Source organism: Thermobia domestica, chromosome 11, assembly GCF_964235325.1.
Source record: "Thermobia domestica chromosome 11, izTheDome1.hap1.1, whole genome shotgun sequence".
NCBI lineage: Eukaryota > Metazoa > Arthropoda > Insecta > Zygentoma > Lepismatidae > Thermobia > Thermobia domestica.
Window position 1 is genome coordinate 220105721 of NC_137464.1, and position 23195 is coordinate 220128915.

Genomic DNA, 23195 nt, shown 5'->3' on the forward strand with positions numbered 1-23195 from the left:
TATCTACTACATAGTATTGAGAAATACGCCACCATTAAGTATGGTTATCATCCCGCAACGCAAGACACAGAAGATTCACCGATATATCAACTTTTACATACATATTTCCGAACATTAGATAATGGCCAGTAGATCAGGTCTCAAGATAATACAATGGAATTGCCGTCAACTAACGGGAAAAGAACCATTTTTATGGTCCATATTCCGTTTCTTCACACCCACCATTATACTCTTGCAAGAAACTTGGAGTATTTACCAATATCCACCGAAGATTCCGAATTACAGATTATATACGCCACACTGAACCGATAGATACGGATGAGTGGCAGTAGGGTTAAATAAACAAACATCCAGCATTGACATGCAACAACTGGATCTTCAGCACCCTCAGCTGAAATCCCCGATTGAAGTGCAAGAGTTTCGATGCAAACAGATCACCATTCTCAATGTTTATTCTCCTCCAGATAAAGAGATCCCGAAGACCTTATGGTCACATCTTTTCACAAAGTGCAGGGCACCATGTCTAATTGCAGGCGATCCTAACACTAGGAGTATCCTATGGGGTTCCCAGCGTACCAACAGGGCTGCCCATCATCTCGTCGAAGCACTTGAAAATCAACCATTACTGATAGAAAATGGCGGAACGGCCACCCGCATGCCTAACCTGAATTCTCCACCCTCCGCACTAGACTTAACTCTTCTCAGTGTGGACATCCTTTTACAAGATACCTGGAAGGTCTACGGCTACACGGGAGGCAATGATCACTTCTCATTAATAACTACCTTGGCACATTTGGAGGGCATCCCTTCCCCAACCCAACCAGGATACGCTTCAATACCACTTCAATAAGTTACCCGAAATTACGACCAGGCACAATACCAGGCATACATAGAACAGGCTATCACCACTATACAACCAATGGATCGAATCTCAAAACTACAACAACTGACGGAACACATCATAGCAAGAGCGCAACAGTCGGAGCAAGACCGGAACAGGAGCCGGGAAAGACATAATAGATACCACTATCCGTGGCGGGATACACATTGTCAAAAATTGCTTAATAAGAGTAAAGAAGCTCAAAAACTATACCTACATGAGAGAACACTTGAAACATACTTTCTTTCACGACAGGCGCAGGCAAAATTGAAACATCATATACAAAGATGGCGTAGATTACAGTGGCAACAATTCTGTAACTAAATGATATATATTTTGTGACCAACTTAAAACAACTGACTAGGATAGCGCGTAAAACAGCTGGCTTGAGTAGCGCGCGAGAAAACGTACTTCCGGGAGTATTACTCTCCCGAGCGGGTCGTCTAGTGAGTGCCTCGTGGCTGCTGATGCTCCGTGAAGAAGGAGATTAACTGGACCCAGTGATACACTTACACTTTCTGTTCCCTTTACACGTACATACATTCCCTTCTTTTTCTACACTTCTATTTCTCCTTTCTTTTTTCATTTATACTTTCCACTTTCCTCTACTTTTTTGCCCTGTCCATTTTGGCTTTTCGCCCTCTTTCCCTGTCTGAACTCCTTTCCCGACTTTGACTCTGCCTTTTCCTGATTTTGACTTTTTCCCGACTTGTGTCCTTTTCCCGATTGTGTCCTGTATTTTATTCTATTTTGCTTTTGAATCATAAATCCTCTGTTTGAGGTACACATTTGATCATTTTTGCATTAGTAGCACATATGAATACTAAGCCGGTGCACCGATCTATTTGACCGATAATGGTCTACGACAAGACAACAACTTGTTTGCCGTGTTGCCCTACTTCTGGGTTAAAGAAGGAAAGAAAAAGATCCTTGTTGAGTGTAACTGTGATGTGTATATATATTTCATTTTTTCAAAGTTTATAAGATTTTTTTTTTCTCTCGTAAGTATAGTTTATTCATGTTAAAAGGATATAAGCATGATTAATATGTAAGTTATTAACATTTTGATTACGGATGGTTTAGACTTCCTTCTCATTTAAAAGATGAAAGTGCAAGTGTTTAAAATTGTGTTGCTTATCTACCGAAAGATTTCTGGCTTTCTTATCCTCTATTTATAGTATACAATGAGTCCTCATCATCTTCTGTGCGCGTGGATACTTCCTACTGTTGCACTACGTATAAAAATGATTTTATTACATTTACAAATGGAAATAGAACCCGCAAGGGTTATAGTTTAGGAGCCGTACTTCCCATTTAAGGAAGGGCGAGAAACACCATACTTTCAGGAATTATTCATTGACTATCTAGGATGTTAAAAAGTAGGTAATAGACTGATTTCTTGCCTTTGTACTTACAGTGTTTTTCTAGGAATATCTGTTTTTTATATCGTATGGGAATAATAATGTGCCCTTGTACTTAGTTTATGACTATGTGGGGGGAGTTGAAAACACATATCGCATGTCCCGTGCACGTGGATACTTCTTACTATTGCACTACGTAGAAAAATGATTCTATTTGGTGTATAAGTAGTAATAGAACACAGAAGAAATGGAGATCACGCTGTATTCTCACTCCATGTTGGAGTGTGAATACAACATGATCTGGATTTGTTGTGTGTTCTATTACCACCTATACATGATATAGAATCATTTCTGTAGGTAGTGCAACAGTAAAATGTATCCTCGTGCACGGGAGATGAGAAGTAGCTGTTCTTAACTATTACCCTTATTTGTTCCATTACCACTTTTACATCAAGTAAAATCATTTTTATACGTAGTGCAACACTAAGAAGCATCCACGTGCACGTGACATGCGATATGTGTTTCAAATGCCCCACATATACTCATACACAACGTACAAGGGCACATTATTATTCTTCGTATACCATATTTAAAAAAAATCCTAGAAAAACATCTTGAAGTACGAGGACCATTTCAAGAAAGCAATAAAAATAAGGGAGAGAGTACCAAGCGAAAACGCGCACAGAATAAGTACAAGGGGCATATTATTGTTAATCAAGAAATATAAATCACTGTAAAAGTTAATGCCTACAATGACCTACTGAGCAACATAGAAGTGCTTACCGCCCACGTGATGAAATTTTAATAAAATATTAAAATGTCAATCCACAGAAAAGAATGACTTATTAAGTAGAATAAAACATACTATTAGCAACATTTCAAAGCAACAATATAAAAACAGATAAAAATCGTACACCTTACCTACATGTGCTCCTACAGCAATTTTCTTCGATCCTTTCTCCCAGCGTGCTTCCACCTACATTCAGAAAACAAAGCACAAGCTACGTCAATGTGCGCAGAACCAAAAAAAAAAAAAAAGTCAACTCCACGTATGCGGAACCTCTAGCTAGGACTGCAGGACGTTATACGGCCCGCAAGAAAATTCCCGAAAATACAAATTACCAGTAAGTGAAAATAAACAACAACAACAAAAGAAAAAGCTTCGCGTCGCGTTCAGCTCACAAACCCTCTACGGAATGACCGCAAAGCTCTACGGAATAACCCCTAAAACCCGTCTCCTTCACAAAAACCGGTAAGCAATCACGCTACACCTGCTACTACTGCATACGACTCTCAAGCAGTTGAAGAGCGTTCGCCGTCGATCAAAATAAATAAGGAGTACGATCACAAAGGTGAAATACGTATCTTGTTTTTATATTCGTATCACCAGGAAAGTGAACGGCACTCGCTTCGTTACCCCATTTTTAAGTTCCTAGATGTTCAATGAATAATCTGTAAAAGACTGCACTTCGTGCGTCCTCGGGCAGTGACGAGTACTTGACGTATACTATTAGCTTTGGTTGTAGCTAAGGAAGAACTGTTGATATATTGTACAAAGGTGCTGATGGGATGGTCAGAATAGGGTTCAAAACTTCAAAATTTAGCTGCTCACGGTAGCCAGCATCTAAGCACGCACTCATTACGCACTGAAAATATACGTTGGTCATATTTTATTGAAACTTGACGATGCACGCTCCAACTGCGCGACTATAAATAGAACAATTTAAAAAGGGTATAGAAGGCACGGGAAAGAGAATACAGGGTCCGGTTAGCATTGGGTTAGGGAAGTTAAAATTTTTGGATCCATTTTGTGGAAATGTTTGTTATTTCTCACGTGCAGGTCAAGTGGCACACCACTTGAAATAATAGTTCAAAAAATATAATTCTTTCAGTAATTTTCTCTTTATTATCTCCAGAAAGAATTGCTCTGGGCAACATGAAAATATCTGACTTAGTTTAGGTAAAACTCAACGGAGCCACCAGAAGTAATCGTTGAAAAAATACAATCCATTTACGATTTCCGCATAAATATGGCATTTAGTCGTATGACTATAAAACTGCAGTATAAAAATCAACCTGTGCTAGGGGGCACTAGAAACCACGAATGCTATCTACCCGAGTCGGGGAAGGGCAGGGGCAAAGCTGGTCAGCCGGGGCAGGTGCGTCCAAACGAAGCAGGCATGTAAGCGATGGTCACTATACATGTAATGAAGGGTAGTGAAAAGGAATGGCTTTTGGCAGTGTTACGAGTTTCAATAGCACTTGTCATGGTTTCATACGGTCTATGTTTAGTTGAAAGGGTCTAGAAGTATGTAAAAATAAAACATTTACAGCAGAAACGAGATGGAATAGTACTAAGCCTACATTTCGCAGTGATGAGAAATGTAGATTGCTGTAGAGTCTGTATGTATTTATTGGTTGAGTTGGGTTGATTTTGAGTTTAACGTTCCTTTTAACAGCAGAGCTATATGAGACAGGACCTACTGTTTAACGTGGAATCCGAACCACATGAACTCCCGCCGAGAATCGAACGCGGTTCTTCCACGCCAAAGGCGCATACGCTAACCGCTTAGCCACGGAGGAGCTCTGTGTGTACTTATTGGAAGCGCACATAAGGTAATATGGATACAAATATCCAAGTAATTAGCCCTGATGTAAACTAACCTATGGCATTACAGCTGTATCGACAGACCACATGAAAATCGAAAAAAGTCAATATTATTTAGTTTCTCCCCAAAATATTATGTTGTGATCTTTGCTCACTTCGCAGTGATTATTGTTCAAATATAGTGTTTACGTATGGCATAGTTGAGTAGTAGTAGTATAAAACTAGTGCATAAAACACCAACCGATTTGTTCTGGGTGGCCAATAAAAGCACGAATGGTATTTAAGCGAGTCAGAGCAGAAGCGGGGCCCGAGCGGTAGCGAGTAGGCGCGTCCGTAGGGAACTGGCCCGTCACCGGCGGAGCGTATACGCATGAACGTGGATAGTGGAAAAACACTTTATATGTCATAAAATGCATGGTTTATTTGTTGCACTCCTTTAAATGCTATCCAAAAAAATACCAAAATACACTTACTTAGATAGATTAATTTTGGTTAGATGTTCCTTTTCTTTTCTGTGGGTTCAATTTGTATCAACACAAACTGTTTGCCTGTTTTGCCTTTCACACAATTTCAACTACGGACACTCCTTATTTTTGTACAACTCGATAAAACTCCGAGACAATACGTGATAGTCTTGTCATTTACACACCATTCCCAAACTGCCCTTGCGATAAATCATAACAAGTGTACCTTTCTGCCAAACAGTCCTTTCCACTTATAGTGCCGCTTACATCAAAAAGAAATAACAAGAAGAAGTAATTTCTTAACTTTAACTGTTCCTCTCACCTGATTTTCACTCACTCTTCCTCACAAACCAAAATAAATTGTCCAATTCATCTGATAAATTTTCTAACCTAACCTAATATTAGCAAGAAATAAGCGATTTTTTTTTTTTTTTTCGAAAATTAGGCTGGATTTCTTTAAGTAAACATCGGCCTTTCATACTAGTAATGCTCCACTTCTAATCATAAAATACAGCTTCTTTGTACCGCCAGTGGAAAATAGCATTTAGTAGAGTCATCTTTCAAATGCACTCACTTATTTCATACGTTGTAAAGCACTTGTAATGATTATACATAGTAACCTCATACTTGTAAACCTAAAACACAGCTGTATTGCTTTGCATTTTATTCTGTCGCCTGCAGAAATTTGTTCCCTCTAAATATGTCTTTTCACACACAGTATTCAATTTCACCTGTAAATTATCCAAAATATGGTCTGCCAAAACTTGACCAGCACCATTTCTCGTGTTTGATTAAGGATAACAATTGTAAAGTTTACTCATTTTTTTTTTTTTAAGTAGGTTATAGTAATGTTACCAGTCCTCTTTTGTCTTATCATTCCTCTCTTTCGGATCCTGAAGATTATCCATGTGTTTTTCTAGAAAAATGGGGAAAATGTCTTCTTTTGGAGGATGTTGCGACTTCTGTTTATTATTATTATTATTATTATTATTATTCAAATACTAAGTTTTTAAATGAAAGGTGATGAAATATTTCACTTATACACTTTCACTGGGAATTATGTAATAGATGTTGATCTGAGACAATGCATTAAATGTTTGCGTTATTGGTATTGTAAAAATTTAATTGCATAAATGGGACTACTTTCCGTAGTTAGCTCACTTAAGCTGAAATTTAGAGACTATGCCAACTAAGGAGGTTCACTCGTATAAGTTGTAATTTCTCAATCCGTCCTTAAGAGATTTGTCAACTATAACTAGTGATGGTATGCATTATTGAGGCGACTTTTTCCCCTTTCACTAATTTCAACCCTGAATTATACTACTACGTCTCTGCTGTCAAGTAAATCACATTATATTTTACGAAAATTGAAGTATTGTTACGAAATCTTCACAGAACTAAGCTACTGTATTCGCAAATAGGGGTGGGAGCATATTGACATTCGATATTGATCCATTTGAGGCCATCACTAAGACCATTAGAAATCATCAGAAGCATTCCATATTCTATAAAAATTGAATGATTTTAGTTTACGAAAGCTATTAAACTTTTTTTAAAAAAAAAATCATAACGAGAGAGTAAGCGAGTGACTACATATAAACGAGTGAGAATGGCAGTTGAGAGTTCTTAAGAAAGCAAATAGTAGATTTCTCTCAGAGGGCTTTGAGATTTTTCTTAATGCATTCAAATAATATAGAAATAACAAAATTATTATTTTATTTGTCAAATTTAAAAGAAAAAAGCATTCTTTTGGGATATAAGCAGTCAGTGAAGGATACAAAAATTTCTTGAAGGGGACGCAGTTCTGGGAATAGAAATTTTTTAATATATATAGATGTGTGTGTGTGTGTTAATAATCTACGTTCAACGTAAAATATCACCTTTCCAGTTGGGGTATCTTCTACGTTTGACATTTATTCGCTATAATAAACTCACTCGATTGGTGTTTTTGAGTCAAAAGACCCAATATATTTCAGTTAAAAATTTTCTTGTACGCGTTACATCTGGAGACCTACATGTAGAGTAGCCAAACTCAAACTATCACTTAACTCAGTATGTTGTGATTATTCCGTAGAAAAAACGAAAACTCGATTTAAGGGCCATTCAAAAAATTTGTGGCCCCTGATCCACAAACTAATTATTGGCCAAGATCGCAATATTGTGATTTTTTTTTTTTTTTATCATTCCTAAAATTTTTTTCTGCGCAGTATAAAATTAATTATTGCCAAGATCGTTTACTAACTTTCGTTATGTTCCAAAAGGGGAGAAAAAATAATACACTATACATTCTATATATCGATTGTAGCTTTCAGCGTTCGAAAACAAGTTAAGAAAGTGAGCGAAAATAAGCTGTATTTTTATATAACTTCAGAAATGAAAGGGAGTATTTGCATTTCTCACGAATCTGGAACTTCTGTTCTTTAAACAAGTAACTTATAAATATATATACTTCAAAAAACTTGGATTGAAATTATAACCTTAATATGATGATAATTAATTTTTCAGTCGTTTTTCTCAGTATACGCTAGTCTCAGAATTTGTTTTGAACATGTATTTATCAAAAGTGCTGGCTAACATATAAAGAAAAAAGAAAAAAAAGAGGGAAGAGCGTTAGCTACTACCTTACGCGGGGCCACCTACTAATAGTTTTACTAATGCACTACATATTTATTGGTAGTATCGGCATCTATGGCATAAACCCGTCAAACGTACGAGGGATAACGTCCCTTGGCGTCGTCGAGTCGGTGACCACACTATTCACGGAAAGTATTTTCTAAAATATAAAATTGCATATTTTACTTCAAACAGGCTATAAGCATAATTTATACTGTAATTTGTTCTATAATTATCTCAAGCTAAGGTAAGGTTTCTTATTCATTCAGAACTTTATATAAATGTGTTATGTTGAAAGGTGTTGTATACCTTAATGCGAAAGCATCGAATTCGCCCAAACAAAGACCAAAATCTGATAAAAATCTCTTTCAATGTGATCACCTTAGTTGTACCACAATATTCTAACAAAAAGCTCAAAAATCCAAACGGGTCCAACCCGAAAATAAGAGAGGACCTTTTCTAAAATTTCTGTCTTCGCATTGGAAAAAATGTTGCCATTGTTTATGACTGCATCGTGGGAAAATGGTTAAAGAGTTTGAAATGAAATTTTGTACATAATTAGTACCTATCTCAAGCTTGGATTTTATTGTCTAACTGGGGCCGCGATAACTCAGTTGTAGAGCGTTTATCTCTGGTGTATAGGGTCCTTGGTTCGATCCCTGCTCACGCCAAGTGAGCTTTATAGCGGACAAACACCGTGTGTGTGGGTTTTCTCGGAGTTCTCCCACTTTCTTCATTCCACCATTTCATTAATTTCTCATCATCACCGTCTCCTTTAGGGTACCCAGCATACGCGTAGGACGTAAAACTCGATGATTTCTTTCTTTTTTTATGTATCATAACTTTGATAAAGAGGGTATCGTAAGGAAAAAAAAAAGGAGTTCAATATCTATTTGTAAAATAGAATATATTACAGAGTTTTTAATAGCACACTTTCATTCATATGCGTATCCTAAGGAAGACAGGAGGCGTGAATAGTTTTCAAAAACCTAATTCTTCCGCTGCAAAGAAAGGGGTTTTCAGCTAGACTAGAATAAAAGCAATGCAATTATATTCCCTTTGTTTTTGTAGCACATACTCGCCTATTAGTTCAAACAAACAATGAAATATCTTTCTCCATGTGTCAGTTATTTACAAATGGAGAACGCTTCACTTGATAAAGGATATTACGTCTCAACACTAATAGCAATCAAATCGGGAAACTCCCGAATTATTCTTACGTGTAACTCAATTATCATAGGCCTGTCAATCGTGAAAAAAAAATATTTTTTCCCCCAAAGACCTTTCTCGTTTTTTTTTTAAAAAAAAATATTGATTTAATAAAGCTGTTTTTATCTCTAACTCCTAAATTTGGAGTATTCTCTCAGTACTTGTCTTGCGTCTTTTGACAGAAACAAAAGAAATCTTTAGTCAGGATGGCTGGCCGAAGAATATCAATCCTGAGTGTGAGAGAGTTTAATTCCTCTTCTGTATTATATGGAATTATCCACCTCTGTTAAATTGTTAAATTCTTGCTTTCTAGAAATCAAAATATAAGCGAGAGTCAGTAGTGCAAAGCATATAATACCAAAAACGCGGATGGATCTTTACGCATTCCCTTTGTGCACTTTTTTCTTTGCTATTTTAAAGTTTAGTTCAATGTGTCAAGATTATGCACCGAAGCTAAAGAACACAGTGATAATTACATAGATGGTAATAGTGGCATGACAAATGTGAGAAGAAACAAGAGAACTGTGAGAACGGTATTAGTCCAGCAGCAAGTCCAGTTGGTGAGAGCTGGGATCGAACCAGCGAAACCACGCACCAGATGTGAACGCTCTATTACGAAGCCACCGGTTCCATAGTTTTGATTGTACCGTAGAACATGAACATGGTTTTTTAAGTAATAATAAGGCTTTAAATGTACATATAAAATTTAATAAAACCTAATTTTGCGCATTAAAATCTACTGGATTTTTTTTAAATGAGTTTTTCACGACGCTGGTTTAAATTCGGGTAAGTGTTACGAGAGTTACCGTGGAACAGACGGTCAAACACATAGTGCCAATCAGGGTTGGCAAAAACCATGGTTTTTATTGAAAAATAAAAAAAATTGTTTAAATTTTTTTTTCTTTTAATCATTTGCTCTATCTATTTATATCACATATGGACAGAAATAAGTTTATTTTGCCGTGGTGTTATTATACAACAACCAGGTTATGCTGGAAGGGGTCACATAGCTTAAAGCGGAATCCAAACCGCTTCTCGGCTTACATCCGAGAGAAATTGTCCTCTATTTGAACTCGAAACCGGGACTGATTGGCCACAAATGTGATACGTCTGCCGACTCACTCACGAAGAACTCCTGATAAAAAATACTTGTACTGATCTTTAAGTTACATATTTTTTAATATAATTGTCAAGAGTCATTTCAGAAGGATAAAAAGATAAACAATTGCACAAGTGAAGCCATTATGCAGAATTACATATAGACAATTTTAAAATACTGCAGAGTGCAAAAGAACTAATTTAGTCCAAGTTAGTTCACTACGACTTTTATTAGTCCAAGTTAAGCAAATACAACGACTTAATTTGCATATCAATAAGAAAAGTGAATAAAGATACGAATTATTTGGTCCACTTTGGCTCTGACCTATTTATACATAGATACCAAAGATACTTTTGATTTCAATAAATGCCTCTCGTGGGGTTTGTATGACATCTTCATCCCCCCCCCCCAAATTACGGCATTTCGATGTATTTTGTCAATAGTAAATATTATTAAAACGAAATAATATTTAGAATTTTTCTTTGATTGCAATTGCATAACAATAAGAACAAACTATAAAAAAATCACAAATGAAACATTCATAAACTTATTAAAAAAAAAAAAAGTTAGTTGCTTTTGTAGTGTAATCTCTGAGTTACGAATGGGGAATTTAGGTCTAAATATAATACTAATAATATACGTGATAATCCACAAATGTGTGTTTATAAAAATTTTACGAACATTTACACTTTTATGAACATTTTTCGTTTTTTGGTTTAAACCACCTTGGTATAAACCAGCCAATCGAATTGAGTGGTAGAAGCTTCCGTGACGCTCGCTTCAATAAGGTCTACCGGAAAGCTCTGTCCGTTCTCCAGCCTCTGAAAGAGCAATGTCGTTTTCAGCTTGACAATTATTTTATTGTTTCAGATAATCTCCCTGGCCATTCACAATTTCTTCCCATTTGAATGGCATCTTATCAATATCTCATTTTTAGAGTCTAGAAACTGTCTCACCCGGGTTGTGAAAAATCCATTTATTTTTAAGAAAAACTCAGTGGGTTTTATTGGACGAAATTGAGTTTGTTTAAATTTTGTACATATATTTAAATACATATTCCTACTTAAAATACCATTTAAGCATTCATGTTACATTCTATACATATAACTATGGAATTTCGTTGTGGCGACGCGGTGCGTAACTTCTGGCACAGATTCCTGGTTAGATCCCCGCTCCGCAAAGTAGGCCTTGTGTTGTAAAAAGACCATTTGCATGGGTTTCTCGAGGTTCTCCCGCTTTCGTTATGCCTCAATTATCATCCGTCTTATCATGATGGTCTCCCTTAACCTCAGCGCATAATCGTGATACATTGAACTAAAGTTAAGAAAGGAAAAGAAAAATGTCCCACAAAGGAATCTGTGAGGCCCCGTGCAAGTTCCGTGGGCACACTCTGCACCATTGGCACTTGTTTATATCGATTTCTAGAAAGAAGGAAATAAGCAATTTTCTAGAGTAACATTGAGGTGAGTGATTCCTTACAGGAATAAAATCCCCTATTACATTCAGGATTCAAATCCTTGTTCCAGCCGTCATGACTGGAGATTCCTTTAGTTTCATAAAACACGCCTAACAAATACATGTGAATATTATTCTCAGATCCATATTAGAAGCCCAGCACAAATTCGATTTTTTATTGGATTTTTTTTTTAAAGTTGTTCGTTTAGCAATTATTCTATACTGAATGATAGAAGTATTTTGATCAATTTTGGATATGTAACATGGTTTCATATCCTGACGAGAAAAGTTAGCGGGAGGTAGCGAAAGTACTGAAATTTAATGAATGTGCACTTTATCAATGTCATTTCAAATTTCAATTTAAATCAAGTTAGAAACACGTTTGAAACTTCATGCTCACTGTATTTGTATGTTCTCCATTGATCTCCTTGGATTGGCCTTTAAAAAAACAAAATAAAAAAATCAGTTGAGGAATATGAACACTTTGGAGGGGGCAAAAGATAAGTTTTATCCTATAGATTAGCTTATAATAAATACAGAACTCTTATTTATCAGGGAAGAAACCCCTAGGCCTCTCCTGAATGATTTCCATGTTGTATGATTATATAACAAATAACTCACTGCCATCTAATATTTTCGCATACATCGAAGCTAATTTTAAGATGTATGTACTTAGTATTACGTTTGTTCATTTTTCTAGACCATAGCCGGAACACATTATTTTATTAAACATCTCTGTAATGGTATTTCCTAGTTTACTTCAAAGGACGAAATTTATCTTGCGAAGACAAAGACGTACAATACATAGTCTTTTCAGATGTGTAGTATTATTTAAAAAAAAGGAAAAGAAAAAAGACAATCCACATTTTTTCGGAAAATCAAGAATGAAACTGCTGTACTTTGCCAGTTGAAATTTCATTTCAAGCAGGAGTATGAAAGTCAGATTTTTTTTTTTTTTTTTTTTGTAATGAAAACTGTACCTAATACTTCAAATTTACACGTGTAACTTCCCTCCTTCCCCCACAAGAGGAATTTTCAGGTTGTTTAAAGGGGGCGTAACTACTTCCCAATTTGATACAAAAATTGAATGCTGTGAACTTAATTATACTAGAAAGGAACTACGAAAGCAGAATGTTGATTGGTTTGTTTGTTTATTAGAGTTTATCGTTTCCTTTTAGTATCGATGCAATATGATACATTGATCTATTGCTTAATGTGGAATCCGAATCCCCATAATGGGTTCGAATGTCAATGCGAATCGGACCCGGGACCATGTGCACCAAAGTCGTGCCCACTAGCCACTAGATCACCGGATAGGGCTGAGTTATAATTGGTGTATATAGTTCATTAAACTAATCTAAAGAAGAGTATGAAATGCTATCGACACATTGAAGTATTCTTGATCTCAACACAGAAACGAAATTTATGAAGCTTCAATTTTTATCAGGGAAAATGGAGCTCTAGACCGAAGTGTAAGAATGATATGAAACAGCACTGACGTCAGTTTGTTGAAAGGGTCCGCTAAAGAACCTATAAAGTGCATACTGCCCATTTGTGCTGGTGACAGTATGATTAATGTGTTTCATAAATAACTGTCCAAATCTTTAATTTTATTTCTCTTAATTTGAATATATGTCTAAGGTAGTTAATAAAAAAAAATAACGTAAGAATTATGATAGACTAATTACAATTTAATTCTTAGCATTACTGTTGTTTACTTTTATAATTGCTGAACCGGCTTAGCAGCACACATTCAGTGGTAAAGTAACTGGCAGGGAAAAGTAATAATCATGAATTCCATAATGATTATGTTACTTTTCGGTAACATATTGTGTCAGTTAGCTAGTAGTAGCTTGCATCTAGAGGTGTAGTATATTGAGGAGAGTGTAATCTGTTGAATGTATTTTATACTTGACAGGTGTCGAAAAAGTGTTTTTTGTAAACAGTGCCTTGAACCATTAGAGAATTTGTTGTCTTCTGTGAGAGGTGCCATGTTACCTTGAAAAGGATAAAAGAACCCTTGGAGAAACCATTTACTCGAACAAACATGGTAGGTATAAAGTACTCGGAAAGAGTAAGTATGTTAGAATCTCACTCAGTAATCCTTAAACTTTTTTTTTTGGAGGTACAGTGATATTTCAGGAATACATCCAAGATAATTATTATACCGCATAAAAAAAAGTGTTGTAGTGAGGCTCTGATCCACTAGGTAATCATAAGTTAAAAGACTCCTTGAAATGTGAAGAAAAATGTATTTTTGAAACAATAATACAATTTATTCTTGAATACGAATAGCGAATGATGTACCGGTACTATATTTAATATTAGTTGCTGTAAGATGGATCCTGCAAGTCTTGATATTTCTGTCCACGAGAGACTTGGCAGTAGCATGAAATTACTTTGCTTGATCTTTTCGTAGGGTTAGTGTGAAACAAGGCCAAGTTGTTGGTTCTAAGTTGTAGAGTTGTCAACGCCATTTAGTTCAATTGTCAATTGCTTAAAAACATTTGAAGAATTGTTACTTCTTGGATACTGTTGTGTATAGCGGAGTGTCGATTTAGTAGCTGACTAGATGTGGAGGTACAAGACGTATAAAGTTTATAACAAAATTGGAGAAGTTAATTGGTGTTGTGTAAGATAGGAAGTATATACCAGTGATACTTACGTATAGCGTACAAATTGTTTTGTGCTTACTAGCCTAGTTGTTAAGATGATTTCGTATGAGGTTATGGATTCATAAGTTGTTATATTGATAATAAAGAATAATTATACGAGATTGTAACCGTCTGAGACTCCATATTGAATTTCATAAATTAGCGACGAGTTTTTGTAAAACAATCCACAAAGTAGACGATGCCAGGAAACAAGTTGGTGTCATATTTTGAACCATTAGATACGGATGAACCCGATATCGAAACCTACATAAAACGGTATGAGCAATATTGTCTAGCAAATGATATACCACCTCACAAAAAAGTATGCATATTATTATCTCTCATTGGCGGTTTTATTTATAAAATTCTAAAGGAACTTGCAGCTCCATGTAAAGCACCAAGTTTGGATTATGAAAGTACTAAAGATCTTTTGGGAAAGCATTTTCAGCAAACGTCGAACTTCATCGTAGAGAGATAGAATTCCGTAATATGAAACAAGAACGTGGTCAACAATTTCAGGACTATATTCTGCAGCTAAAGAAATAAGCTAATCGTTGTAAATTTAGACCCTTCCCAGAAGACGCATTGAGAAATCAAATAGTATGTGGTTGTTGCGAAGTTGCTCCAGGGAAGATGCTCTCAGTGTCTTATTTGATGTCTTGTCCCAAATTTTATGGCTTACTCCTTTTTGACGTTTGCTTAACAGAAAGTGCACAGAAACAGACAAGTATGTGTCCTTTCAAATGTCTGGTCTTATATATATTGTTACCACACACTTAGTGCGATTTCTGCATTTCTGTGTTGAACTCCCGGGTATGGCGTCAAACAGGAAGGTTAGAATAGAGAAGTCGAAACACATTGAATGAATCACTCCTTTACTTTAGAAACAATTCAAATCAAATATATAGTTGAATTTCAACGATTCAAGAAAACAGCGGATATGTGAATTTGAATTGTATACGAATGATTTTCCTTTTTAGGGCGAGGAAAAAGCGAAACGAATGAACATCATTATATTGTTTAGCGTCAAAAACTGCTGTTGTATTCATTTTCATGCAAATTCGGCGGTAGGGTATGGACTCTTACTTTGCTTGTGTAACCTCACCATGTGAACTATATATTTTTATATTTTAGTTGCTACTGAGATGAGGTATTCTGGTTCACATGATAAGCTACATAATTTGTGAAGAAGTGCCCTCTTATTTTTGAACGTAGTCCCCTCAACGTTGAATGCAAGTATTCCACAGCTTCGGAAAGGCATGGATACCATGTTGGAAGGATTCTCTTGGTCGAGATTGGAGCCACTCGTACACCGCATTTTTTTTTATCTCTTCATCACTATTGAAATGCTTGCCTCCCGTCGGTTCCTTGAGTGGTCCAAACACATGGAAGTCACTGGGGGCAAGGTCTGATGAACATGATGAATGAACAAGACAGTTAAATTTTATTTCATCGATAGTCTCAACTCTAAAACGGATAGTATGCACTCTGGTGTTGTCATGCAGTAGGAGGACACCTGAGGACAGAAATCCTCGTCGTTTACGCCTGATTGCAGGGCGAAGTTAATTTTGCAGCAAGTTTGAATCGGCGAAGATCTATGCCGCCATTCCTTGCTCATTTTTTGGTTTGTAGTTGATGATAATGAACCAGGTCTCATCGCCATAACAACCCCTCGGCGTTGGAACGATGCAAAAGTTCCTCACAGACGTCGACGCGACGATATTTCAATTCTACAGTCAGCTGACTTGGGACCCATCTTGCAGACACCTTATTGAAATACAGAACATTATGCATACTGTGTTAAGCTGAACCAAAGCTACTATTCACTATTATGGCGATTTCTTTGTGCGAATAGGCCTATTTTCCTTTAGAAGCTGTTTCGCTGACGGAATGTTTTTGTCGGTTACTAGACGGTGAGTCTGTCCCGGTCCAGGAGCGTCCTCCATAGATGTTGTGCCACTTTTAAACTTCTTACACTACTCGTATACTTGCTGCAGGGACAAACACGATTCACCCTACTTTGCTGTCATCCTGCGATGAATTTCAATTGGTTTCACACCTTTACTACTCAAAAACCGGATCACCGAACGCTGTTCTAACGCGGTGCATGTAGACAGTGGTTCAGCCATCTTGATAATGACTTTGCCAGGTTCGTCGTTCTTCCACCAAAACTCTATCACCTGTCGGTCATTAAGTGCAACTTAAGGCATATTACTGTTACGCATCGAACCAGTCGTCCAACTTAGGACATTTGCAATGAAACGTGGCATTTTTAAGGTTTTCATTTGATCCTCCCTCGTATATGCGAGTAGTTCTTAATAAAGGCTTTTATTTTAAAATTTTACTGCTAATATTTTTTCAACAAGTTTCTTGATAATATATTTTGTCTTGTGTTCTATTTAATTATAATCGTTAGTGTTTTTACAGTCCTTTGCTACTTTAATGCGTATATTGAGCTAGCCTCATTAGAAGTAACTTTATTAAGGGAGGTGTTAGAACTTTCTTATAAAGAATTACACGGGAAATTTATTAAATACCGGGTGTTCAAAAAATGTATATACAATTTAAAATGGAATAGCTGCTATGTTATTGTGAGTATTTTAACAATAAAAGGGACATGTTACAACACAGTTCTTCCTAAATGCTCAAACTGCAATACACCAACCTGTAAACATTTTTGAGCACGATTCTCTACATTCCTGACGACTTTCTGAGAAGTTACTGGGACTGTTTAGAAACCATTCCAGTATCACACCTCGGTTCCACTAGTGACTGTGGCTTCTTACTGTGCACTACGTTCTTGACAGTCCCTTACAAGTAGAAATCTAGAGGGTTAAATCAAGTGAATGTGGCAAGATACTCAATCGGGCCCCACCTAGAGATGGGCAGAATCGAGTACTTTTGAGAATCGAGTACGTACTCGATTCTGGAGGGAGAGAATCGATTCTGGACTCGGATCGGAATCGGTTTTCTACATAACTACCCCCCCCCCCCCCAGCGCGCTCTTGCGATCTAACGGTACTTAAGTGGCAAACAATTCGTATTCAACGTTAAGTAATAACAATTTGAAGTAGTTGGCATTGTAATATATATCTTTTTATATTGCCCACCCTCTTTTTTATGCATAGCTATATATTTCATTGTTTATCCTCCTTTTCACATCTATTTGCATCCTCGTTGTTTCTGTGCACTAAATCCCACGCTTTGTAACACGCAAGCACACGAGGCTAACTGAAGTTCTCTCACTCTTTACCACTCGCCAAGTGTCGCCAAGCGAGTGGGTGGAGTTCTGGTGCATGCTGTTCACTCTGCGTTGCATGCTGTTCAATGGAATTCGGAATCAATTCCAGCCAATCAGAGCAACCGTAGGGAATCGAGTACGAAGCTCGGAACTCATTTATGAGAAAACGATTCCGAGCACAAACAGAATCGATTCTGGTTTCAGATGTCTTGGACTCGGTTTGTGAAAAGTGAGCACAAGCAGAATCGAGACCAGCTGTGCTCGGAGTGGAAGTACAGGAAAGCAGATGCTCTATCAGCCTATTTGTTGGTTACTGGTCAGTCAAACTTGAATAAAGGGATAACATTAACATAATTAATGTCACCAATATACAAGATAATTACAATTTCTAAATTGCAGGTATTCCATACGTGTATTTTAACACATACATTTGCTATAATTATTGTAGCCTTCATTCTATGAATGGCTTTATCCCGCCAGATAATAACGTTCAACAGAATGATACGTGGTCAGTACCAAAGACGTACGCAGGGTGGGTTCTTGGGGTTCGGACCCCCTCCCCGAAATCTCGATCTGCCTGTAAATTTAATATAATTTTAGGGGTAATTTTACAAATTTTAATATAATTTATTCTCATATTGAATTTGAACGCACCAGGAAAAGCTTTGGACCCCCTCAAAATAAATTCCTGCATACGTCGCTAGTCAGTACAACGACTCAGTATCGTTTCTTGTTTTTCGACTAATTCAGTGGCGGTTGTAGCCCGGGGCCAGGGCCCTCGGTCCCCCAGTTATTGAGTGACAAAAATAATTTAAGCTATTATTTATGTATTTTTGAAAGTGTATAGTAAACTCATGATATACATATCATAGTCTGAGGTCTGGCTGACCCCCACAGTTTTTAATTTCTAGAAAAGATTCTGGACTCATTACTCACAATTCACTAGTTAAAATACAATCACAATAATAATAATGAATCATGGGAATTATGAGATATGTAGTAAGTCCAGAGTTGAATTACGCATGCAGCATTTGTGGTAGGTACTGCAAATCTCCTTTAACCTTCTCTAACTGGAGTTTATACTCTGTTGAGGGTACAAATAAATAAATAAATAAATAAATAAATCCTACCACAAATCAATGGCGGATCTAGTCTGGGGCCGGGGGGCCTAGGCTCCCCAGTTTTCTGAGTGACAAAAATAATTTAAGCTATTATTTATATACATTGAAAGTTTATAGTAAACTCATAGTATACCTATCATAGTCTGAGACCTGGTAGCGCTCCCCCCCCCCCCCCCCCGTTTTTACGTTCTAGATCCGAAACTGCCACAAATGCCATCCGAATGCTATACAGCTGCTTATAATTATAAAGAAAGATGCAGGGAACTAGGAATAACTACAGCTGCGATCAAAATTGCATTTCTGTGCTAAAAGAATTGAGTTTTGTGGTGGATAAACACTATGTGTGGGTTTTATTGTTTCCACTCACTTTTGTCATTCCACTATTATTATTTTATTATTATCCACCTCATTATTACCGTATCTCTTAGCCTCGGTTCACACTCGCAGGATGTTAAACTAAATAATAATAATAATAATAATAATAATCGATTACGAGTTGAGTTAATTTATGAAACATAGTTTATTCTGAGTTGGTTGAATGTAAGAATGATTAGTTATAATTAAATCGTCCATCTTGCAATACGTTACAGGGAAACTGAGCTGATATCGTAATTTAATTCGATTCTACTTTTTCGTGTAGACCTATAGGTAATTACTTCGTTCTTCCCGATATTCATTGATTGATCGATTGGTTTAATTTTAATGCGCTTTTTCACAACCCAAGCTGATATGGAAAGCATTGTTTAAAGTAGGATACAAATTTATGGGAGTTACAGGGGCAGCATTTTTACTTGTTGTAATGACATTACACTCATCTGCTGGGAAGGGGCGTATTTTTATCCTATGTAAAAATAGTTATGTATAAGGTAATAACATCTTGTGTTAGGTACGGGGCGTTTCGGCTGGGTGAATGCGTAATTGGTCACAGAGATGTTAAAAAAATATGACGAATGTTGCCAATTACCTCAGTTAGAAAGATATTATTTATATTTGCTAAAATCCTCCTTTATTCTGTTATGAAATATTTTCTTCCTCGAATTACAATTCTCTTCAACTGAATCGGACAAACTTAGGTAATAAATCCTGGCTCTCCAATGTGAATAAACAAACATTCTACGCTATATTAAAAAAAATGCCTGTCATATGCACAGAAGCATGTTGCAATTCGCTGTGCCGCATTTGTTGCTTCTTATCTTACTGTTTCTGGTGGACTCGATTCTTACTCCTTCCATGGCTTGCTTTACTGGCCTTCTCCTTCCTCCGCTGATAACAAGACGAAACAAGGAGTACGCTACTTTAGTGAATTCAGTCGAAGCTCTTTACGCTGCGTAAGGGTTAGTTTCCCATCAGTTGGTATATGAATAGCAGAAATGTGTTCTGTATACGCAGCTTGTTGAATGCACTGCCAGGAAGGTGAGCCACTGATTGAGCATAATAAAACCGAATACAGAACCGATCCAGAATCGAAACCAGAAAACGCGTACATGAAGTCATGAACGTAGGATCACCAACGCAGGCCACTGAATGAGAATAATTAAACCGAATCCAGAATCGAGTCCAGAGAAACCGAGCACAGAGAATCGAGTACAGTAAGGAATCGAGTGGAATCGATTCTTGGACTCGATTCTGCCCATCTCTAGCCCCACTGTCTCCTTTAGCCTAACCGGCATAAGCGTGAGACTTAAAACTCAAAAATTTAATTTCATTTCATTTTTTCAATCTGGCCCCGTCCTATTCAACGTCCCAGTATGCTCTTATTCAGGTAGGTGCGTACATCTGCATAGGGGAAACACAGTAGGGTACAGCTTTGGTGAATAAAAAATGAATCATCACCAAACAAATCTCTTATAAATGATAAACGTAGTTTCTTCAGTATTCCAATGTAATTTGGCTAGTAGGTATATCTTCGAAAAAGAAAATTAGTCCCCTTGATGAAAGGCTACACCAGGCGATGATGATGTGGATCTTCGGGATTCCAATAAACATAGCTATGTTGGCTAATCGTGTCATTTAATTCAAACTGTGTTTCATCACACCACACCATTTTGCAAACAAAATTAGCATCATCATCTACTTTCGCAAGGAACCATTCACAAAGCTGAATTATTCTGTTTGTGTATCAGCCTCATTCAGTGCGTGTAACAGCTGTGGAATGTAAGCTTTAAATTTTACTCTGTAAAAATACGGATTGAATTTGTACTTCTCTTTCGTTTCACGTTAACATTGTTATATTGGTTTCTATGATGAGTGTGTAAATGCATCCAATACCTGAACAGACGATGCTTCACTTATACGAGGCCGACCTGATCTTATGTATATCCCTAATTTTTCCTTCCTTTTCAAACTGATCACACAAGCGAATAATGCTTAAGTGTGTTGGTAGTTCATTTCCATATTTCTGCCTCCGTTGCCTTTGCACTTGCACAGACATTGTCGAACTTCCAGTACCATTTCAGAATGTATCTTCGCTACACTTTCTCAACTCACTGCATAACATCGAATTGATTTACACCAAATCCATCTGTTGTTGCTGCTGAACGATAACACTGCACATTGAACCGTAGCCAACGCGAATTAAATCGTTTTTCATATATAACACATTCTTAAGGTATCCGTACTTTTTCTGACGGCCCGGTATATCTTCTTTAAATAAGACTAATGTTACATCTGTACGGTTTCGACTGCTTTTAAGAAATATTTTGAAAGCATCGACATGAATAGTTTAAATGCAAAAGAATGAACATTTGTTGATAGTGCTTACATTGTAGTTTAAGTTGTAAAAGATAGTATTGTCTGGGTACATACATTGTTTTATATAATGTCAAATGCTAATGCTTAAAATTTATGTTAGGTATGAAAAAGTTAATGTTGAAAATTATGTTAAACCTTCTGTTTGATTTCCTTAGACCACAATTACTATTGACTTTTTATTCTTAATGACTTCAATGTGTTTTTCTCTATTTGTGATTTAGAACGACACAAATGTTTGATATACAGGGTAGTGCAGAAGTCAGTTTATCCCAAAACATGTGTCTGTGAATATATGTATAAACTGACTTATTAGTATGTAATGCTTGTTTTCCAACGTGCGTTTGTTAAAAGAAATTAAATTTAAATAAATAAATTCAAAAACTTCTTACTCTGCTTTCTGAATACTCTTGCATATTTATTAAACAATTATTTATCAGTCGTCGTCGGGTTTTTTTAATTTTTTTTTATTGCGCGTTACAGATGGCTTTTTTATTATATGATTTCTGACAATGATGTTTAATAAGTCCGTGACAACGTACAGAAGATTCATATGAGAGGATACATTCCGAGTTTGTTTACATAAGACAACTTTTCACCCGGCGTATGGTAACAACAGTTGTACAATAGTTTGTACTGTGTATATCTTCTACACTATATTTTAAGGTCATGGTTTTGTCATGCCTATATATATATTGTGAGCTTCGTTTTTTATTTATTTTTTTTATTTATGCATGTAATATGGATTTGTAAACAAATTATCTTATTAATACTTTTTGGAATAGTGAGGAGGATCTGATTTTATAAAAACACGAAAGTAATGAAACTGTTTTTTCTTGGGTATCGGAGTGAACGAGTCGACCACCATTGGTACCTCGAACGATTGCAAGAAAGAGAAATGTTAGAAAGGAAACTAAATAATCGTAGGTCTTTAAGGCCTAGAGACAACAGAACATAACGGTTTAGATGGATATTATTGATATTAAATATTTATTAAAATAAAAGGAAAATAAGCAGAAATATTTAAAATTGCCAAAAATGAACAAATGAAATTATATAAAACCAAAACGATGTAACGAGCGAAATATAACTCACATTCTATATTACAATATAGCCTCCAAGTCAAGTGATACATGTGCCAAATGGGATCTATTGTAATCCATATAGAAATATTGTATGGCATGGCCCTGAGAAAATTTGGAATATTGCTTAAGCCACGATAATATTAATGTGTGTCTAGGGAAATCAAGTTAAAATTATAGCAACCTTCTCTATGGCATAGACGTATTTACCTTAGAACCTTGGCAGTTGAAATTTGGAGAGGGAGAGAAAAGATATTGTTGAACTTTTTCCTCTATATATCCTACAAATAAGATGTTGGTTGGAGAACACCCGAAAAACGGAAAAGGTGGAGTGAACTACATGAATCAGAACTGTCATATTAGTGGGGTAGGTCGAATATGGTTTGCTATGATGGCGGAAACGGATTCAATAGTTTCCGTGACTCCTCTACCATGCAACATTAATTTCCTCTTTATTGTTAATGTTTTCCTTTTTCCGGTGAATGAATGTGAACGGAAATACAGTCCAAATCTTGATGAGAAAGAATTTTGTGAAAGTAATGTAATGTTTTTCTTTAAGGGAAGAATTCCAACCTATTCCATCAAATGCATATTCCGTACTTTCTATAGCCATTCTTTTGTCAAGTAATTGCATAAATGCAATTATATTTCCATCCCCAA

At 36.3% G+C, this 23195-nt stretch overlaps 1 protein-coding gene across 3 annotated transcripts in view; it reads left to right on the forward strand.

The window, feature by feature from the left end:
• Positions 1 to 1727: 1727 nt before the first annotated feature.
• LOC145664757 (uncharacterized) overlaps positions 1728 to 23195 on the forward strand; it is a 58948-nt gene continuing 37480 nt past the window's right edge. For all 3 annotated transcript variants that reach the window (XM_081731690.1, XM_081731691.1, XM_081731689.1), the window contains exons 1-2: positions 1728 to 1881; positions 13608 to 13739. In XM_081731690.1, the coding sequence (XP_081587816.1) occupies positions 13737 to 13739 (3 nt within the window). In that variant the 5' untranslated portion in view covers positions 1728 to 1881; positions 13608 to 13736. The remainder of the gene's footprint in view (positions 1882 to 13607; positions 13740 to 23195) is intronic.